Raw genomic sequence first — 22,421 nt, 5'->3', positions numbered from 1 at the left:
CTCCCCTCCCACCCCGCCCCCATCCCGGGAGCCACAGGCCTCGGAGCTCGGAGCAGGTGCCGCAGCGCGCCGGGAAGGGGGTGCGTGAGTGAGCTGCGTGTCCGGGAGGTAAGCAACTCCGCGACTCCAACGCCCTCCGTCACCTCTTCCGCCTGCGGAGGCCCCTTGAATGAATTACCTGCCGTTGTAAAGGGCTGCTGGTGCCTGGTGCAGAGACAGCGCTCCAAATATGTCCACCGCTATATCGCGATGGTCGTCATCATCATTGAGGGAACATTGGAGCCAGAGGGAAAGGTATCCTGCGGGCTCAGAGGCCGCAGGTGGAGCAGCCCTCCCTTTGGAGAATCACGGTGGGGCCTGAGGGGCCAACCCGCTGTGCGGGAGGCAGGGCTGCCCCTGTCCCGGCCTCCACTTCTTCCTCTGTGGGGCCAGGAGGCACTGACCGCCCTCTCACAGGACAGCTGGGCGAGCCCTGGATGACCGTGCACCGCGCCTGGCCCCCTTACCGCTCCTTCTACTGCAGGAGTCCACCTGGAAGTAGCTAATCCTGGGAGAGCGATAACCAAGATTCCCAGATAACCTGGTCCCCTATTTAACCTTGTTCCTCCCAAAGGCTTAGTGCAGTGGTTCTCAACCTTGGCTGCACATTAGAATCACCTGGGAATCCTTTTAAACTCCATTCCCAGGTGATTCTAATGTGCAGCCAAGGTTGAGAACCACTGGCTTAGTGGCTATGCCTCCAAGGCATCATGGGGTTTCTGGGACTAGTGGACCGCTACAGAGAGTCACAGAACATCCATGTTATGGAATATTATGCACAAAAACTAGGAAACTATTAAGGTGCTAAAATCTACCATTGTTGAAAACCACCAGCACCAGGATGTGACAGTGCAACGGCAGGATCCCGTTTATGTCATACAGAGAGGAAAGTTCTAGAAGGAACCCTCCACTGGCAACACGGTTATCCTCAGCGAGGGAAGTGGGCAGGAGGAGAGGGTTGGGGAGGGCCGCTCCTGCCTGGTGGTGTAATTTATTCGCGGTGGTAGTGTTTGCACAGAGGAGCCTCTGAGAACAGTCCTGCTAAGCAGGGCTCCTGGCTCCACAGATCCCGGTGGGGTAGTCCCCGGGTCCGCCCGCACCCCCTGCCTCCCAGCCACCAGCACAGGGCTGGGATCCTGCACCTGGCATTCTGCCAGGTGATGAAGACCCACCATATAAGGCCAACCATCATCACTTGCCAGAAATAGAAATGCAACATCAAAATAGCCAAAGCAGAAACCGACAGCATCATTAGATTATCACCAGAGACTGCTGCTGCAGCCCCAGGCCCCAAGGGGGAGGCCTGCCTTCCCTTTGCTCGGCAAGGACAGCATCCAGGATGTTAAGATGCCCTGGCACCCTGGAGACTTTCTCCTTGACACAGTCCCAGAGACAGGAAGAGTATCTGACCCGGCTGCCTTTCTCCCTCTGTGAGTGGATACTTAGTGTCTGAGTAATACCTACATCCTCCCCAGGACCCTCAGGGGTCCTTGTCCCATGGTCAGAGAAAGCAAAAGCGTTGAGACGGGAAGGATAGACTTAAGGAGACAGTGTCAGGTGCCCGAATCTCCTAGGGCTGGCCCAGGTACAGGGAGCTCCCCAAGGTGTGGACAGGGGCACTGAGCTGTGCCTAACTCTAAGGGTATAAATTTGAGTCCATAGTTTATTTAGGTCAGAACTATTGAAGAGGTGAGCTCCCCATCCCTGGAGGCATCCAAGAATTGGCCATGTTGAATTCCAAAGACAATCAGTCTTCCAATCCCCGGACATGGCAACGCCAGTGTCTCCTGCCTGCTGCCGAGAGCTGGGGAACTCTCCCTCCCTTATACCTGCCTGAAGCCCGCTGGTAGCCACATCCTCGGATCAGACACCGGAATTTCCCAGTCCCAGGCTCTTCACCCTCCACATTTTAGTCCTGTCAACTTGATTCCCCAGGCCACCCGTCTGGTGCTGGCTGGTGATACAGCAGCTCCTCCCTGGTCTTCCGGCTGCCTCTAGTTTTCCTCCTTGCCACCATTCACCTTCCATTCTATCACCGAGGGAGGAAAATGGGACTGTGGCCCTTCCCTGCTTTAAATTCTTCCGTAGCTTCTGCTGCCCGCGGAACTGAGCCTAAAACAGTCTGGCATTCAGGGCTCTTCATGTTTGGCCTCCGGCTACCTCTCTGGACTTGTCTGTTTCTGCTCCCACCAAACACCCAACAGTCTGGAAACTACAGGAATTTGCATACTTTTGCACTGCTGTCCTCTGCCTGGAATGCACTTCCCCCACCCAGCTGGCATCTCCATCTCATCCTTCCATGCTCATCTCAACTGGCACCATTTTGATGAAGCCTTTTCAGACCTCCCCGCCCCCCGCCCCCTGCCTTTCTCAGAGTAAGACCTCACTTCTATGCCTGAAAGGACCCCTCCCTGGAGGTCCTAGCTGCCTCCTCTCGCAGTGTGATGGGCATGGGCCTGGCCTGGTGACTGAGCCCATCAGCCTGCCTGAGGAGGAGCCAGCCTGGAGGAAGCAGATCCTAGAGGCAGAGCGAGACGGCATCTCACAGGAAGAATTTAAGTCCCTGGACTCGGCCACACCTGGAGTGCATTCTGTGCCTCGGGGAGGAAGCAAGCGTTTGCTTTTTGGTTGCTCAGGAGGGCATCTCGCCACTTGCAACCAAATGAATGGCTAATACTGGAAATGGGGCCAGCAGCTCTACAGAGTACTTCACCCCGCCGACCCTTCCCATGTCTCCGGTGGCTCCGTAGGGCTGCCATGGTCTGATAGACCATGTATCTTACTTGTTCATCTTGTTTACTGACTGCATCCTTTCTAGAACATCAGCTCCCCAGGGCAAAGTCCCAGTGCAAGGACTTTGGACGGTTCACTGCTGTGACTTCAGTAGTGAACACATAGTAGGTGCTCAGAACATAGTAGGTGCTCAGAACATATTTTTTAAGCCGATGAATATTGGGGAGAGGATGAGCAGTGCCTGTCACCTGTGAGGCGAGCACTCTCGTACGATGGGAAAGCTGACTCTTGGAGAGTGAGGAGCTTGACCTTAGGTCACAGGAAATGGTAGACGGGGCTTTGGGCCCGGCCTGTCCGGCTCCCGGGCTCACCCGCTGGTGTACCGCAGTGTGGGGCACATGATAGACCCCAAGAAGAATGTGTCCATGTTTATGCTTTCTGTATTTGGAGGGCAGGCGCAGTAGGGCAGCTGCAGCCAGATGTGGGGACGGCTGAGCTGGTGTTGTGGCCCCTGCGGATCCTCAGCTGGAGCATGAGGCCAGAACAGACCGTCCCAATTAGCTCATCTTTAAATTTAGCTGTCCCCTCCCTGCGGGGGACTCAGGGATTCAGCGGAGGAATCTGCTCTTTCGAGGAAAAATGCCGTATCGCTTGCTTTGCACCCAGACCGTGGTCGGCTGGATCATTCTTGACTGGTGGAACGAAGAGCCGCTCCAGGAAACCTGCTTTGGGGTGCCAGAGGCGATCCACCTTTGATGGGGGAGGCGGTCTGCGCAGCCCCCACAACCCTCACCCAGTCTCCCTTGTGCTGCAGGTGGAGCCAGGCCATCATTTCCCTGCCACGCTTGCAGGTTCGCGCTGTGTGAACTGGGTCCTGGTCACTTCCCAAGGCTCTCACAGTGACCAGCCGTCATTCAAGCCCAATCACTGCCCGTCACCCTGTCTCACTTTGTCTTGTCCATAGCCCTCCTGCCTCGCCTCACTCCCCTTGACAGAACATACGCTCCGTGAGCGAGGGCAGAGACAACTCTGGCCTAGGCAGTCATTTATCTCTGGAGCCTGGCACACAGTAGGCCCTCACAGAACAAATGAATAGAATCTCATGAAAGAATAAAGACCCAGGAAGAAGAGCGGGGGATCCATACGGTACAAGATGCGTCTGTCGGAGGACTTTTCCCTATGTCCCTGCTTCAGGATTCCTCCTTGATCTTCTCTATCCTCTGTCCCCCAACCTTCATCCTCTAACTCAGTGGTTCTCAACCTCCCTAATGCCGAGACCCTTGAATACAGTTCTTCATGTTATGGTGACCCTCAATTTCATTGTTACAAATTGAACATAATTAAAACATAGGGATTAATCACAAAAACAATATGTAATTATAGATGTGTTTTCCGATGGTCTTAGGCGACCCCTGTGAAAGGGTCGTTCGACCCCCAAAGGGGTCGTGACCCACAGGCTGAGAACCGCTGCTCTAGCTGAAGAGTTGGCTGACTCTCTCTGTAAAGGGCCTCATGACCTCTTGCTGGACTACTCAACTCTGCTTTTGTAGCGCAAAAGCCTCCATTAATAACATGTATGTGAACAGGCATGACTGTTCTAATAAAACTTTATTTATGGAATGCTGAAATTTGAACTTCATATACTTTTCACATGCCATGCATTACTATGGCGATTTTTTTCAGCCACTGAAAAATGTGAAGACGCATTTTTAGCCCATGGATGCACAGAAACAGACAGTGGTGGTGGGCTGGAGTTGCTCCCCTCCAGTCTCTGTCTTTATTTTCTTATAAATTGGCACATTTTAGAATTTATTTGACCTTGTAGGTGTACTTCTTAATCTAAATGTGTGGATATCCATGGCATGTGGTAAGCTCTCAAGTGTTCTCCTAACTATATAAAGCTAGCTGACTCGGCGATGAGCCCCTCAAGGGTACGTATGTTTTCTTCTCATCGGAATTAATAGCAGCAATATTTGTAGTGTTCTGCTGTATACTTACGACTGTGCTAACCTTATAAAACTGTTTTAAACAAAGCATGTATGTCCCACTCCCAGAGGGCTGCCATTAGTGCTTCTATTGGCTGCTTCTCTGGTCTTTGCTTCCATTTTTCAAAATAATGTTTTACATATCTATGCGTTAAATATTTTTATTTATTTCAGTAAGGAAGGGAGGGGGAGAGACAGGCAGAAACATCAACGAATGAGAAAGAATCATTGATAGGCAGCCTCCCGCAAGCCCCCCACTGTGGATCGAGCCTGCAACCCAGGCACCTGCCCTGACCAGGAATTGAACCGTGACCTCCTGGTTCGTCATAGCTTGACGCCCAACCACTGACACATGCCAGCCGGGCCATATCTCTTGATTTATCAGTTGGACATTGTCCTTTGACTTCCTACTCCTGGAGATAGAGACTTAGCTCTCTCATGCATATTGCTTTCACCATCATTTTACCACAATTCTTGGATAACTAAACATTTGGTGCTATGTTGGTATATGTAAGTATTGTTCACTTGGAGCAATGAACACCAAGAACACTTTTATTTTCTAGGATTTGGGGGGGGGGCAGGGGGCGGTTCTGGAGCTAGCGATCGCCTTTGTTTTGTGTGCCTGTGACTCTCCCCCAGCCTCTCCAATGGAACGAACTTCTCTGCTCAGGGCTGGCTATGCCCAGTGTGGTCCTGGCCTCTCTCTTCTGCAGTATTTAGAGATTCCCGGGACGTAGCACCGATTCCTTGAGTCCAGGTCCCCGTTTCTTGGTTTGTGCCCTTGTCTTGAGAACGTGCACCCACCGCACCTGGGCATTTCCAGACAGCGTTTCCTTCCACTTTCCTGGGAGGTCGGTGGTCTGACTGAGGACAGTGTTCTGGGTGGTGAATTCCTCTTGCCTCATGGCTTCCCACTTCCAGACTTGGGCCGTTAGCTGTCTGCTTCCTCATCCTGTGCTTCGCACGTTGGTGGGTGTATTTTCTCTCTTGCTCTCTCTGAAAGCTTGTGGGATCTTCTTATTGCCACATCCTGCACGTCTACAGTGTGGGTTTCACTTGTTGTGCTGGACTTTCAGTGGACTCTGTTGTGTCTTCCACTCCTCGTAATTGTTTTTAAATGTTTTTATTGATTTTTAGAGAGAGAGGAAGGGAGGGGGATAGAGAGATAGAAAAGTCAGGGAGAGAGGAACGTCTTCAATCAGCTGTCTCCTGCACGCACCTCCACCAGGGATCCAGCCCGCAACCCAGGCGTGTACCCTGACCGGGAATCGAACTGGCCACCTCTTGGTTCCTGGTTGAGGCTCAACTTCTGAGCCTCGCTGGCTGGGCCCCTAGTAACTTTCTTAAAGGTATCACTGGTGGTTCCTTCCACTTCGTTTTCTCTTTGTGGAAGTCTCCTTTGTCATATATGGGACTTCCTGGATTGGTCTATTTTCTTTTGTTTTTTAAAAAATATTTTTTATTTCAAAGAGGAAAGGAGAGGTAGAGATAGAAACATCAATGATGAGAGAGAATCATTGATAGGCTGCCTCCTGCACGCCCCCTGCTGGGGATCGAGCCCACACCCAGCACGTGCCAAACCGTGACCTCCTGGTTCATAGGTTGATGCTCTACTGAGCCACACCAGCTGGGCTAATTTTCTTGTCTACATTTTTCCCCTTTTTGTCTTCTCATTCTACTCTTTCATCCAACCCCTTTGTTGACATTTTAATTTTGATTCGCAGGTTTCTAATTTCCAAGGGCTCCTTCTGGTTCTTTGTTTCTTTTCAAAAGGCAAACGGAAACTGTTTCCTGGCCTCTGTGTCTTCCCTAAGCTCTCCGAGGATCACACACACAAGGGCTTTTCTGGAACTGCTTTTTTGTTCTTTATCTCTTTCCTCCAAATCCCCCACCCCGCACCCCGTCTTTGGGTTCTAGTCTCTTCTTCGTTGGCTGGCATTTATGAGGGGCATGCCACTGAGCCGACAGGAAGCTCCTTACCATGGGGGTGGCTTCCCTCTGGATGATGATGGGAGATGGGAGGACTGGCCCCTGTAGGGGACCCCCCAAATGTCGGTCGCATCTGCAGAGTTTTCTCATGGCCTGACAGCCATCGTTCTAGAAGCTGAGACAGGGGAGGCCTTTGGGGTCACTGTTCCATGTGTGATGTCTCCCTTTAATTGCTGGTTTTCACCTGCATACCTGCCCTCTGCCACGCCCGTGTTCTGAGGCAGAGCCTTTCTATGCAGCAAGAGTTAAACATGCATTTTATGACTGAGTTCTCCCCACAGCTCTGCAAGGTTGGTGCTGCTAGCTCTAACCCAGTCTCATAGTCTCAAGGAGGTGAAGTGAGCCGTCCTGGCACCCCTCAGCTAACACATTAAAGGGCCAACCCGGGACCAGGGCCCGGAGGCACCCTCAGTGCATGGAGTGACAGCTTTTGGTTCATCTTTTGTTTCTTCCAAGGAAGGTGGTGTTGCTGACTGAGTAGTGGACAGCTCAGCTTTCTCAGTGAGAGACATGGGGGACACATGCGTGCCCATGGCACATAACAGGTGATCAACAAATGCGGGTTGAATGAGAAAATGAAAGAACGGCAGTGGAGGAAATAGACACCACAGAAGGAAACCTGTTAAACTTATATCCATGTGCAGGCAAGTACTTGTTAAAATGAGAAGGCGCAGTCCTGACCTCGGGGGTGGGGAGTGGGGCTCCGTTTACAATGAGAGGGAACTGGCAAAGCGCTCATGGAACAGAACCTTCCACATCGACCTTTTAAACGCCTTCATGTTCTGCTGGTCATGCCCTTTGACCATGAAAAAATCCGAACCGTTCAGGAACATTTTGCCGCATTGTGATTTATAATGTTGGAAAATAATCTAAATGTCTGACAGGAGGGGATGCTTAAGCACATCAGGAATATGACGCAGTTATTAAAAATTACCTCTCGCCCGGCCAGCGTGGCTCAGTGGTTGAGCGTCAACCTATGAACCAGGAGATCACGGTTCGATTCCCAGTCAGGGTATGTGCCCGGGTTGCAGGCTCGATCCCCAGGATGGGGTGCACTGGAGGCAGGCGATCAATGATTCTCTCTCATCATTGATGTTTCTATCTCTCTCTCCCTCTTCCTTCCTCTCTGAAATCAATAAAAAAAAATTACCTCTCTTCATAATAGCCAAAATAAGTCTGGCTTATTTCACGGATCATGTCCTCTAGGTTCATCCACATTGTAGCATGGGTCGGAATTTCCTTCTGTTTGAAGGCTGAAGAATATTCCATTGTCTGGATGGACCACATTTTGTTCATCTGTTCATCTGTCCGTAGACACATGGGGTGTTTCCACCTCTAAGCTACTGTGAATAATGCTGCTGTGAACAGGGGGAACAAATACCCGTTTCCCAAAACATTTTCTTTTTCAAAACCTGGGCAGACATGAACAGGGTGCTACCCGCCCTCAACTATCACTCCCCCACCCCCACTGCCTTTTCCACCTTTAGGAGAAACACGGGTCCTCTAGCTTGTCCGCTCAGCAGAGCCTTAATTTACTGACCAGATACATCTTCTCAGCCCCAGAAGCCAAACTAAAAGGGAATCAAGGAGAAGGTGGAGCCAACGTTATCCCACACAAGCCCCTGGACCCAGCCGAGCCTTGGAGATGCTCCCTCGACCCCTGAATGGGACCTACTCTGGACCAGGGGACACTGTTTCTCGGCTGTCCATCCGTGTTAGTGACTTGGCAGATGAAGCCAAGGGATCTGCCCTTCCTTTTTTTTTTCTTCCCTGGACTGCCAGGTTCAGCTCCAGCCCCGCCCACACTCCTCAAGGCATCTCTCCCACACTTGCTGCTGTCTCCTAGCAACTGGCTTGCCCGCCAGCATCCTGCAGCTGAGGTCCTGCGTCACTGTCTCAAGACGCTTCTCCCCCTCGCAGCAGTCTGGCCTCTCGGGCGCCTGGGCCAGTATCTTCCCGCTGGCCTGTTCTGGAGTCCTCTGGCCGGCGGGAAGAGGGCTGGAGAGGGAAGATCAGGGATGACCCCTCTTTAGGTCTTGAGGGAGCTCTATCATCCATCTGGACTGAATACATTGCTAACCGACTGCTTGATTTTGCTGTCATGTTGCCTAAATTTGCGTGTGGGTTGTTTTTTTGGAGTTACTGGTGGGGGGGAGGGGTGATGGTGGAAGATTTCATTTTCTGTCAACAGAATTGGCCTTAAACCACCTGGTGGCAAAGATATATCCATCTTCCCCAGGAGCCAGGGATGGGACTGGAGAACAGTGGGCGATGTCATTTCCAAGAGCTGCCCTTGGCAGTTGGCCACAGCAGCAGGACACAGGGCTTTTCACCAGGTGAGGCTGTGACTCCTACAGCCACATCCTGGTCCCAAAGACGGACCCACTCTCCCTTCCCTTCATCATACTGCCACTGCCACTGCCCTCACTGACGTCTCTGGGCCCAGCTGTTAGTCATTCCTGGGACAAGACAGAAACAGATGGTGTCTTCCTAACTGCCCGGAGGCAAATTCCTCTTATGAAGAGACCCGTGCTTGGGCAGCAGAGCATGACTTCAAGCCTTTAACATGTTTATTGAGCTACTACTATGTACTTGGTCTGCTCTAGACCCGTGGGTCCTGTGGTGAGTAAAGTAGATCTATTTCCTGCCCCCAAAGAATTCACATCTTGGGAGGAAGGCAGGTACCAAGTGATTTTAATCAGTTATGTTAGCAGGCTGAGGAGGTCAAGGAGGCCTCTCTGAGGAGGTGACATCTGAGCTGAGATCTGAAGGAAGGAAGGTCAGGGGAAGAGCTTGCTATGCAGTGGGAACAGCATGTGCAAAGGCCCTGGGGGCAGGAATAAGATTGGCTGGTCTGATGACAAGCAGAGGCTGGTGGGTCTGAAGTGGAGTTATTGAGGGAGAGTGGCAGATGGGTTCTTGTGGGGGCTTCCCTGGGATTCGGGGTTCTATCCTGAGTGCAATTCTGAGTTTTAGCCAGAGCTCCTGCTGATGGAGGGTTGAAGCAGCAGAGTGACAATGTGGATGGAGAGTAGAAGCGGGACTTTCTGATGGTTTGTCCCAGCACAAAGGAACCCAGGACTCCCTGCAGTGGTGGTGGCAGTGAGCCTGGGCCGTGGGGTGAATGCAGAGTCGCTGAACCAGGATTAAAGGGAGAGAGGTGTGTAAGGTGAAGCTCCCCATGTGAGGTAAAGGATGTCTGTGGCTGCGGCCAGGACGAGCAAAGGGGTGTGGTCCGGGTGCCTGTAAGAGGCAGGGGGGGGGCACTCCCTCAGAAAGGGTCGGAGGCGGAAGAGGCAAAAGCAAGCAGCCTGCCCTCCCAGGGACGTAGGAGCAGTCAGGCCCCGGCCACTTCCTGTTTTGGTGGATAATGCGCCTGCTAGAACCAGCTAGCAAAGGTGCCAGGGTTCAAAGGCACTGTGCTACACTTTCTTATTTTTATTTTTTTTAAATCCTCACCCGAGGGTACTTTCCTATTGGTTTTTAGAGTGGAAGAGAGAGGGAAAGACAGAGAGAAACATCAGTGTGAGAAACACATCGATTGGCTGCCTCCTGCACACGCCCTGACCAGGGCCCAGGCCCGAGAGGAGCCTGCAACTGAGGTACGTGTCCTCTACGGGAACTGAACCCGGGACCCTTCGGTCCACAGGCCGATGCTCTATTCACCGAGCCAAACCAGCTTGGGCTGTGCTACACCTTCTAAACCTTCTGTGCACCATCGGGGGCACCTTGGGGTGGTGCCCCTCCCAGAGTTCTCATCCCTGGGTGATGCGACTTCACAGATGATCAAAGCACAAGTGTTTTAAATGGAACCCATGGAACATAACTGGGAAGGAGAACACATCTGTCCCATGTGGGGGATGGAGCAGCCACTCAGAGGCAGGTCAGGTCCTGCTGGGGAGGCGGGGCCATTACACAGCCCCTCTCGCTGAGCTGGCCTGCTTCCTCGGGCCTTCCTCAGCCTCACAGGCCTCTTCCGGAAGTGGAAGCGCAACCCAGCCTGCTTCTGGATGGCGGCAGGGGGCCCATGCCCAGGATCTTGTGGATCTGCTGAAATGCCAACATGCCTAGGGCGTGCTGGGGGCAGACAGCCTGGCGGTACCCTCCTGCCTGCGACCAGCTCACCCGGCCCCTGGCCCTGTGGCTCGCCAGGCATCCTGCCCTTGCCATCACTTCTAGCAACTGCTGAGCTCAGTTACCATCAGGCACGAGGAACTGCACTGGACGCTCAGGCTGCTCAGGGCAGGACTTGCCAGGAAGGCCCTGAGAACACTGCGGGGACCCCAAATCCTGCATCTCCCCGTGTGGCTCTGATCAGAAGCAATTTGAGTTTTTCCATGAAGACTATTCCTAAATGTCAGGCCCGATGGGATTTGTGTCGCTGGGAGACTTTCTTACACACCAAAGGGGAAGCACAGGTGGGGACTTGGCTTTCGTGCTTGAGGCTGACAAGCCGCAGCGGGGTGTTTACAGAGCACGTGTGTTTGTGTGTGTGTGTGTGTATGTGTACGTGTGTACGTGTGTGTATGTGTATGTGTGTATGTGTGTGTGCATGTGTGTGTGTGTACGTGTGTGTGTGTGTGTGTGTGTGTGTGTGTGTGTGGTGGGAACAGCCAGGTCAGTCCCCGCCAGTGAGGCCCCAGGTCTGCGCCTCGTCACTGTGGTGGCTCCAGCTCTGAGCCGAGCCGCCCAGCCCCCAGCGGCAGTCCTGTCACCCAGGGGCCACTCTCCCACAGGCCCGCCACCTCGCAGGGGAGGGAAGTGGAACCCCAGACCATTTCTTGGGAAGTTGCATAGCTGCAACTGGGTCGGGGGGTGCCGCCCACAGCCTGGCTGAGCTGGCCCGGAGCTGGGGAGCCCCAGGGGCTGGCCATCCTACCTGGGCGCTGGCTGTGATGGCTTCCCGTTGCTGGAGGGTCATGGACTCGAGGGCGTCCATCTGGTCTCTCACAGGATCCCGGAGCCCAGGCCCATCTTTGCGAGGGGGTGGGGGTGGAAAGAAGATAGAGCACCCTCATGAGAGATGGCCACTGCCGGGCCTGAGAGGGTCCCAGCACGGGGTGTGTGACTGTCCCTTCTGCACCCACGGATCTCCCCCGAGGCATCTCACCTGGGCCACACCTCCCTCTGACCCCAGAAGTACAGCCAGCAGAACGCCTTCCTGCAGTTGTGTGTGTGTCTGTGTGTGTGTGTGTGTGTGCACGCGCGCACGCACGAGCATGTAGTCATACAACAGGCTCCCACCTCAGGCCAGTGTTTTCTCTCCTTTCACTTCATATGATGTCCCGTGTCACTAAAAGGGCTGGAAAACAGCACCACTGTCTCTGACATCTCATGAGAGCACAGATGCTTTTCTCCCGTTCTGCTACGGTAACCCACACTGTGGTGAACATCTCCGCTCAAGCCTGTTATCCGTGTCTGCTGGTTTCCTTCAGAAATATTCCCACCAAGGCCATCGCCTGCGACAGCCTGGCCTCCCGAAAGGGGGGGCTGCCACCAGAGAGTGGGTGCTCAGCCGACAGACGACAGACGGGGGAGGACCCTTGCTGCCCCATCTGCCCTGGACCTTGCCCTCCTTTGTGGTGAGTGAGTTCCACCTGCTACTGGGCTGTTCCTTTCGCCTGGGGGTAGAGGGTGGCGTGTCTGAGTCCCTCCTCCCATTTGGGTTGGACGCTGTTCTTGAGTGTTGGCAAGAGGGTCCTGTACCTCACTATGACCCTGTCTCTGCCATGTGCCCAGCATTCTGGGCTCCCCAGCTGACGGGGACTGACCTGTCATGAGTGTCCCTGAGGCCACACACTCCAGGACCCCTCACACGGCGTCCCCGGGGCTCAGGGGCCCCATGGCACTGCTCAGAGCTTTCTCCACCAGCAGCTCCATGGCCTGGGCCAGGCAGGATGGAAAAGGAGACACTGCCTTTGAGGAGAGCACGTGGCCAGTTCTCCTCCCACTGGAGGGCTCTGTGGGCTCAGCTGGGGTTTCAGGGACCTCAGGGCAGGCAGCCCCTCCCAGCTCTTTCTCTAAATCCCACCCACTCTTGACCTCTTCAGAGTAGGGAGGTGTCACAGAGGCCTCCACACCTCCTGGTGTAGCCAAGGGCAATTTTCTTCACTCTCTAACCCTCAGTTTCCCCATTGGCAAAATCCCATCAATAGTAACATTGCAAACTAGGGGGTCAAGGGTTAAAAGAAACTTGTTCAAATGAGGAATCTCAGAGGGAAGAGGGGTAGAGGGTGTGTGTGTGTGTGTGTGTGTGTGTGTGTGTGTTGGGGGTAATCAACCAAAGACCTTGTATGCGTATATGCATAACCCCTGGACACAGACAATAGGGTGCTGAAGGCCTGGGGCAGGTTGGAGAGGGTCAATGGGGGGGAAAGGGGGACATATGTAATATTTTCAACAATAAAGAATTATTAAAAAAAACAACAACAAAAAACTTGTTCTCTGTGACCTGTGGTACATTTAGACAGTAGCATGCCAGTTCAAGGCAGCGAGGTCAAGGGAGTAAGAAAATACAGTTAGCCTGGCCAGCGTGGCTCAGTGGTTGAGTGTCATGGTTCCTAGTCAGGGCACACGGCCAGTTGTGGAGTCGATCCCCAGTGTGGGGTGTGCAGGAGGCAGCAATCGATGATTCTCTCTCATCATCCATGTTTGTTCTCTCTGTGAAAAATCAATAAAATATATTTTAAAAAAATAATTAAAAAAGAAAAAGAAAATACAGTCAAGGGAGGCTGCACTCCAGAGCAGGCCTCTTCCTGGTGCCCAGGGGCCCCTGGGACACCCCTGCCGTGACCTGCCTCTCCTCACGCAGGCTGACACCAGCCGCTCGGGGGAAAGCCAAGCGCTGGGAGGGGAATCTGCTGTCCAGGAGGAATAAAATATATTTTAAAAAAATAATTAAAAAAGAAAAAGAAAATACAGTCAAGGGAGGCTGCACTCCAGAGCAGGCCTCTTCCTGGTGCCCAGGGGCCCCTGGGACACCCCTGCCGTGACCTGCCTCTCCTCACGCAGGCTGACACCAGCCGCTCGGGGGAAAGCCAAGCGCTGGGAGGGGAATCTGCTGTCCAGGAGGAGATAAGGCCCTCGTGGGCTTCCCAGAGCAGGCTGGCTGCCTGACGCTGCCTTACCCAGCCTGGCAGGGCCCCACAGGTTGGCACACGCTGGAGAGGTCCCCAAAAACCCTGATGACGATTACACAGGGCTGTAGGCTGCTGCTCGTGCCTTTGGGAGAAGACGCACACAGTTAGCTCTGGAAACCACACACACGTGGGTGGGTGTGAGGCCAAGGGAACGAGGTGGACCCTGGGGCGGTGAGCCAGCCAGACTCCTGTCTTGGCAGTGGAGGTTAGGGAGGGTCTCCGGGGGGCACAGCCAGCCTGGAGGGTGGTGGCTGGGAGTGGACTCCACTCCCAAATGGGCACGGGCCAACAGAACTGGCCCTGCTCTGATTCCAACCCATCAGGTTAGTGCCAGGAGACATGAGCCAAACAGCTAGCCCAGGAGCCGGCTAAGGGGGCAGCGACAGGACAGGCATGTATGAGCCCCCCAGCCCACCTCCTAACCTGGAACCACTTCGCATGGTGGAGGACGGCCAGCGACTGGAGACACTTCCTGGCTCAAGATGTCCCCTGGTTAGGCAAAGGCACTTCCATTCCTTCTAGAAGAAATGGGCATGTGAGTGAGGTGCCCTTTCCCACTTTGCTCCTTCCCTGGGCCGCATGGGCTGTGCCTCTCACTTCTCTGGGCCTCATTTTATTTTTCCAGAAGACACGCGCTTCCTCCCAGATGGCCTTTCCTCTGGGCCCTGCAGGGACAGAGCAATCATTCCTGTGAAATCCTCTCTCCTCTGAAGCCAGTGCCCACCAGGAAGGCCTTTAATGCTTATGATGAGTGCCTTCAGGGCTGACTCCTCTGTTAGCAAACTACAGTGCCAACGGGAAACTATAAACTAAGCCAGATTTCCAGAAACTTCCAGCTGCATAATTAAAAGGGAGAAAGTGGGCCCTGGCCAGGTGGCTCAGTTGTAGGAGCATTGTCCCGTACACCAAAAGGTTGTGGGTTCAATCCCCGGCCAGGGCACATACGGGAGGCAACCAATAGATGTTTCTCTCTCACATTGATGTTTCTCTCTCTTCCTCTCTAAACATATCCTTGGGTGAGGATTTTGTTAAAAAGGGGTAAACATATCCTTGGGTGAGGATTTTTTTAAAAAGGGGAGATCCAACACCATTTCTTGATAAAAACTCTCAGCAAAGTGGGAATAGAGGGATCATACCTCAACATAATAAAAACCTTATATGACAAACCTACAGCCAACATCATACACAATGGGCAAAAACTAAACTCATTGCCCCTAAGGACAGAAACAAGACAGGGATGCCCACTTTCACCACTCCTGTTTGACATAGTACTGGAAGTGCTAGCCATAGCAATCAGAGAAGAAAAAGAAATAAGAGGCATCCAAATTGGAAAAGAAGAAGTAAAACTGTCCTTATTTGCAGATGACATGATACTATACACAGAAAACCCCCCAAAAACTACTAGACCTAATAAATGAATTTGGCAATATAGCAGGATACAAAATTAACACCCAGAAATCTATGGCCTTTTTCTACACCAATAATGAACTCACAGAAAGAGAAATGAAAAAAAAATACCATTTATCATTGCACCAAAAAAAAACTAAGATACCTAGGAATAAACTTAAATAAGGACATAAAAGACCTGTACTTGGAAAACTACAGGACATTGAAAAAAGAGATAGAGGAAGACATAAACAAATGGAAGAACATACCATGTTCATGAATTGGTAGAATCAATATCATTGAAATGTCTATACTACCCAAAGCAATATACAGATCCAATGCAATCCCCATTAAAATACCAACGGCATATTTCAAAGATCTAGAACAAACTCTCTAAAAATTCATCTGGAATAAAAAAAAAGACCCCGAATAGCCACAGCAATCCTGAGAAAGAAGAACAAAGTTGGAGGAATCACAATACCTGATATCAAGCTATATTACCAAGCCACGATTCTCAAAACTGTCTGGTACTGGCACAAGAACAGACATATAGACCAATGGAACAGAACAGAGAACCCAGAAATTTACCCAAGCCATTATGCTCAATTAATATTTGACAAAGGAGGCAAGAGTATACAATGGAGTCAAGACAGTCTCTTCAATAAATGGTGCTGGGAAATTTGGTCAGATACATGCAAAAAAATGAAACTAGATCACGAACTTACACCATACACAAAAACAAACTCAAAATGGCTAAAGGACTTAAATGTAAGACAGAAAACCATAAAAATCCTACAAGACTCCATAGGCAGCAAAATAGCAGACATATGTCATAGCACTATCTTTACAGACACAGCTCCTAGGGCAATGGAGACTAAGAAGAAAAATAAACAAATGGGACTACATCAAAATAAAAAGCTCTGGCCAGGCTGGCATGGCTCAATGGTTGAGTGTTGACCTATGAACCAGGAGGTCAAGGTTCGATTCCCAGTCAGGGCACATGCCCAGGTTGTGGGCTCAATCCCCTGTGTGGGGCGTGCAGGAGGCAGCCGATCAATGATTCTCTCTCATCATTGATGTTTCTATCTCTCTCTCCCTTTCCCTTCCTCTCTAAAATCAATAATAAAAAATATTTTTAAAAAAGCTTCTGCACAGCAAAAGTAACCATCAACAAAATAAGAAAGCCCACTGCATGGAAGAACATATTTGCCTGATATTTCTGATAAGGGTTTAATCTTTAAAATTTACAGAGAACTCATACAACTTCACAAAAGGAAGATAAACGATCCAATCAAAAAATGAGCAAAGGATCTAAATACATACTTTTCGAAAGAGGACATACAGAAGACCCAGAGACATATGAAAACATGCTCAAAGTCACTAATCATCTGAGAGATGCAAATCAAAACAACAATGAGATACCATCTCACACCTGTCAGACTGGCTATCATCAACAAATCAACAAACGACAAGTGCTGGAGAGGATGTGGAGAAAAAGGAACCCTCATGCACTGCTGCTGGTGGGAATGCAGACTGGTGCAGCCACTGTGGAGAAACGTATGGAGTTTCCTCAAAAAGTTAAAAATGGAACTCCCATTTGACCCAGTGATCCCACTTCTAGGACTATATCCCCAAGAAACCAGAAATACCAATCAGAAAGGATATATACACCCCTATGTTCATAGCAGCACAATTTACAATAGCTAAGATTTGGAAACAACCTAAGTGCCCATCAGCAGATAAGTGGATTAAAAGACTACGGTGCATCTACACAATGGAATACTATGCCGCTATAAAAAAGCAGGAACTTTTACCATTTGCAACAGCATGGATGGAACTGGAGAGCATTATGCTAAGCGAAATAAGCCAGTTGGAGAAAGATAAATATCACATGATCTCACTCATATGTGGGATATAATGATCAATATAATTTGATGAACAAGAATAGATCCAGAGACAAATGGCAGGGGAGTGGGAAGGACTTGTATGCATATTAGCATAACCAATGGACACAGACACTGGGGCAGTGATGGCTTGCCTGGGGTGGGAATGGCTGCGGGGGGCGGGAGAGAGTGTCAATTGGGGAAAAAGGAGACATATGTAAAATTTTAGCCAATAAAAAATTAATTAAGTGGAGAAAGTGGATCCGATTAGAACACATCCCATCATTGATAACAAAGGCCTCCATGTTTGAGAGAAATTCAGATCCATTTTTTCTTTCCTACTATGGTTGCTTCAAGAATATTCTCTTCTCCTTCTAGGATACCCTGGTTTATTTAGATCACATGACGGAGCACAGGTTTCACTTTCACCCATAAATATCCCCAGGGGTCCTTGTGTGTTGCCTGCCTGTCGCAGGTTGGGGTGGAAGTGGCAGGGGTGTGTCTTTGAGGAGGGGTTAGAACAATGATGGTGAACCTATGACACGCGTGTCAGAGGTGACACGTGAACTCATTTTTTGGTTGATTTTTCTTTGTTAAATGGCATTTAAATATATAAAATAAATATCAAAAATATAAATCTTTGTTTTACTATGGTTGCAAAGATCAAAAAATTTCTAGGTGTGACACGGCACCAGAGTTAAGTTAGGGTTTTTCAAAATGCTGACACGCCGAGCTCAAAAGGTTCGCCATCACTGGGTTAGAAGCTACCCTCCCCGCAACAGCCAGCCGGGCGTGGAGTGAGTAGACGCCTGAGTGAGGCTGACAGGCTCCTGGTGGTCACAGAAAGTATGTTCGTTACAGAGGGGTTTCCGCATCTTAATCTTTCCGGTCAGCCTCCATCTTGTGACCACGGATCGTTAACACTTTCTAACATCCCCAATCTCCACCTTGTTTGTGTGTTTGAGGGAAGCCCAGCAGGGCCTTCAGCTAGAATTTAATGTTGTTCATCGCCCCCTGGATTGATTTTTAAACAACTCTCCATTTATGACAATAAATAATGGCTTCCCACTTACAGTCATAGATTCTCCTCTTTAAAAATGTAAGTGTTGCCCTGGCCAGCTTGGCTCAGTGGATAGAGCATCCGCCTGTGGATTGAAGAGTTCCAGGTTCGATTTCAGTCAAGGGCACATGCCTGGATTTCGGACTTGATCCCCAGTAGGAGGCATGAAGGAGGCAGCTCTCTCATCATTGATGTTTGTCTCTCTCTCTCCCTCTCCCTTCCTCTCTGAAATCATTAAAAAGATATTTTAAAAAAATTTTGTGTTAAAAGTGAATTGATTTAAAGAAAAATGTTGGTAGTAAACAACAATCATGAAGAGGGTTCAAGAATGGATAGAATTTGGAAAATGGTCCTGGGCTGTTCCAGGAGGTTCCAGGCTCGATGAGCCTCAGGGTGCTTCCCTGTCGGCCTTCACTGGTGGCCGTGACTCAGGCCCTGGCTGCCCTTGGGCCTGGCGCAACACCTCTCCCACTCTCTTGAGCAATGCCAATATGACTCAGGCCCCCGACGCTCATGTCCCACACGAGCAGTGCTGGGGCAGCAGGTTCTGCTGTGACCTCTGCTGTGGCCTCTGCTGTGGACAGATGGACAATCTGAGCTCCTGGGACCTGGCACAACTGGTGTCCACTGGGCAGGTGTCTGCACTGGACTGGAAGCGAGGGAGGAGCATGGTGCTGCACGAGCAAGGCCCAGGAGCACACCACAGCCTGGTTCTGAGCCCACCTGACATTGTCCCAGCTCATTTCCTCCGCTGCCCTGAGGCCCAGCTCTTATCTGGGCAGTGGCATCGGGGCTGACAGAAGCGCCAGAAGGCTGCACCCCAACCCTCTTCCTCTGCCCAAAGCAGTCAGACGCTTCCCTAAGCCACCTGGTGTGTGGGAGGGGGCTGGACAGAAGGGCCTGGCTGCACCTCTGTCCACGGATGTGTCCTCCGGCATTAGGGCGAGGTGACAGACACGGTGACCCGTATTCTGGGCTCCTCACAGGATGAGATGATGATGTTGGCTTCAGGGGCAGGAGACCTCTACTTGTCCTCCGTCACCATCTGTGAGGTGCAAACACAACACTAGGCCAAGTCACTCCAGCCGAGAGACAGGTGCAAGCAGCAAGGATGTGGTTAGGTGGCAGGCCCTGTGCTGGGCGCCTGGAGCCTCCATGGGGCTGAGACATCGCCCTGCCCTCCAGCAGTACACACACAGATGAACCCTGCATGTAAGGTGCCTTCACATGTAAAAAATGCCCTTAACAAGGACAGCAATCCAATAAATTTTTAAAAAGCAACAGCTGGCCATTGATATAAGAGATAGTTGGAAGGAAAGGAAACAAAAGTGCCCCTTTTTACACCATGACACAGATGACCCCCACAGTAAGAGAGAAGCCAATTAAAACTATAATGAGGCACTATCATCACCTGTGAGAAGTCTGAGGGGCAGCTGACCTGGCAACACTTACCAGGAGCTCCAGGCTTGTGCCTTTGGCCCACTGACCCTGCCATCGGCTGAGCTCTCACGTGTGTGGAGCGGCGTGTACAAGGCCATTGACTTTGTGCAGCCTCAATGGTAATGCAGAACCCGGGGAACAGCCTAAATGTCCTTGGTCAGGACACGTGCCTCCCCCTGTCCCGTTGGCCATGGCTCCCTCCCTCCACCTGGCAGCAGGCTTCCATTTCCTCACAGCCGATAAACTACAGTTAGGTGCTAGGTGTCTATCTGGTCCTGACCAGCGTGCTTCCTAAACCAGCAGGAGGCGCGAGGCAGCATTTTCGCAGGAACAGGGCCCGACACAGCAGGAAGAGCCCGCCTGGGACTGACCGTTTTACCTAAGATGATCGATGTCAATAATGACCTGATCTTACTCTTCCCCAGTGGTCCTGAGAAGTGGACTCCGACTAGGACAGGAACTGCTCGAGCAGAGAACCCGGTCCGTCTCCCACAGGCCTCCCCGGCTCGGCTCCTTCCTTTGCTCTCCCCTGAATCTCAGTCAACGAGGCAGCAAACGTGCCTGTGCGTCACCATGTGCCCTCCCCGTGGCCGGTCACCGTTCCCATGGCGGGACATTTACATTTTCCCTGAACTCGCTTTACACGGAACCCTGAAGTTTCCACCTCTTTCTCCTTGCAACTGTTTATACAAACAAACTGATTGTATCTAGTAATGACCACTCTTATTTCTTAAAATCCTGTGGAAACAAAGTCATGGCTGCCAGGGAGCCTGAGGGGCTGGCAGCACCACCCTCACCCCCCCACCCCACCCCCGCACACACACACACACACCACACACACCCAGAGGTGACCTGCCCTTACCAGGAGCTGCCGGGGCAGCTGCTCCGTGACCCTCTGCAGCAGGCATGGGTGGGCTTCTGGGAGCAGAGCAGGATTAGCTGCACTGTCCTGTCTCCCTGACGGAGGAGGCCTTTGGCCAGGAGGCCGACCGCATCACGCCTTTCAGGATCTGAGCGGAGGGGCTGACACCACTGTGAAGACAAACATAAAAATGCACGTGTAAGAAGTGGGGTGGGGAGAAAGGGAGCATGTGGCCCGGCCCTGGGTCTAAAAATGTCAACAGTTTGCTGGGCCTTTTGTGCCTCATTTCTTCATCTGGGAAATAGGCCTTTCTGAGTCCCGTTTCTCAGAGTGCACTTGACGAAAGGAGACATGAGACGCTGTATCTGGGAACAGCACTGGGAACCAAAATGTTTACTCTCTTTGAATAAAGGCAGTGTTTATAAAAATACATTTCATTTTCAAAATTGAGCTCTCAGCTGTTAAAGTGTGTGTATATATTTTTTGGGGACACCATGTATGTGCTCAGTAAGGGCTGGAGGTTGTTACTATTTTCTGATAAACTGCATTCTGAAAAAGGCCAATGATGGCAACGCCAGTGACCCCTGGTCCTCAGCCAGTTGGTACCACCTTGGTCAGCCCTTGGGTTTGGGCACCTTCTAAGCCACCTCTAGTGTCATGTCACTCCCATCTCAACCCTTGGCGAGCAGGCCCTTCCAGGTGCTCAGGCCACAGCGCCCTACGGGAGATGCCTGCCCAGCCTCGCTCTCTGCAGATCAGGCCAGCTTCCTGCAGTGTGAACGTGACTGCCACGTCTGCCCTACATCTAACCTCCCGGCACTGGCCCTCTGCGGGACAGGACACCCGTGCTTATGCCCTGGCCTGAGGCCCCCGGCCTGACCCGCTGGGCTCCATGCCACCATCCTCTCCCACCGCTTCCTCTCAGGCCTTATGAGATTTTCTAGCCCAGCGATTTTCAACCTTTTCATCTCATGGCACACATAAACTAATACTAAAATTCTGTGGCACACTAAAAAATATATATTTTTTGCTGATCTGACCAAAAAAGGTATAATTTTGATTTACAAAAAAATAAATAGTAATTACCTACCCTTTTTGTTCCAGATGACTTTTTAAAAAACCAAGTGCTTATACTTGTATATAAGGAATTCTGGTTAATTTCCAAAAATTAACCAATCGCCCTGGCCAGATGGTTCAGTTGGTTGAAGCATCGTCCCTTATACCAAAAATTGTAGGTTCGATTCCCAGTCAGGGCACATTCCTGGGTTGGGGCAGGTATGGGAATCAATGTTTCTTTCTCTCTTTCCCCCCTTCTTTCTCTCTCTTTAAAATTGATTAAAAAACACACACAACATATCCTTAATTATAAACAAAACAAAGTTAACCAATCAGATACAACCTTATTATTCACGTGACCACTAAGATACAACTCTATTATATGATCTAGAGTTAAGGTTAAAGACAGGGCATTTACACCCGATGGGCTACTGTTGTGTTGGCTGTTGTCATTTTTTGTTTGACAACCTAAGGGAAAAGAGGCCAGTGCCCCTGGCTAAACAGTCAGGTAGTGTTGCGCACTGGCTGAAAGCTGCCGCTCTAGCCCCAGCCCCTTCCTGTTCCTCCGCAGCCCACTAGGTTCTTCCTCTGCTCCAGTTCCCAGGCCTGGTGCCTGGGGCGCTCTCACGTGATGGATCTCTAGACAAATGTCCCATCTCTGCTCCAGAAGCTGCCACTAAGCACCACTTGGTTTTCTTTGTGACATTTCTAGGGATAGGAAACAACCTTTTCATAAAAAACGTGTTTATATATTCTTATCCATTTGGGGACTACAGAGCCCACTGGCAAAATCTAGACCAGGGACGTCTGGATTAGGGAACAGGACCAGACTCTGACCAGACTCTGCAA

The 22,421-nt window shown here is 51.1% G+C and overlaps 1 protein-coding gene across 5 annotated transcripts in view; it reads right to left on the bottom strand.

The window, feature by feature from the left end:
- The window catches only part of MATK (megakaryocyte-associated tyrosine kinase), a 34,922-nt gene that overhangs the window by 6,936 nt on the left and 5,565 nt on the right, over window positions 1–22,421 (bottom strand). For 2 of the 5 annotated variants that reach the window (XM_015567243.1, XM_015567246.1), the window contains exon 3: window positions 20,517–20,686. In XM_015567243.1, coding sequence (XP_015422729.1) covers window positions 20,517–20,562 — 46 coding nt within the window. In that variant the 5' untranslated portion in view covers window positions 20,563–20,686. Of the gene's footprint in view, window positions 1–178; window positions 612–11,625; window positions 11,927–13,873; window positions 13,968–14,308; window positions 14,377–20,516; window positions 20,687–22,421 lie in introns of those variants that run through there. The other 3 variants (XM_015567249.1, XM_015567236.1, XM_015567247.1) reach the window with 3 other exon arrangements.

This window comes from Myotis davidii, unplaced genomic scaffold (assembly GCF_000327345.1).
Source record: "Myotis davidii unplaced genomic scaffold, ASM32734v1 scaffold551, whole genome shotgun sequence".
Taxonomy (NCBI): domain Eukaryota; kingdom Metazoa; phylum Chordata; class Mammalia; order Chiroptera; family Vespertilionidae; genus Myotis; species Myotis davidii.
This window is presented reverse-complemented; position numbering and strand designations above follow the sequence as displayed.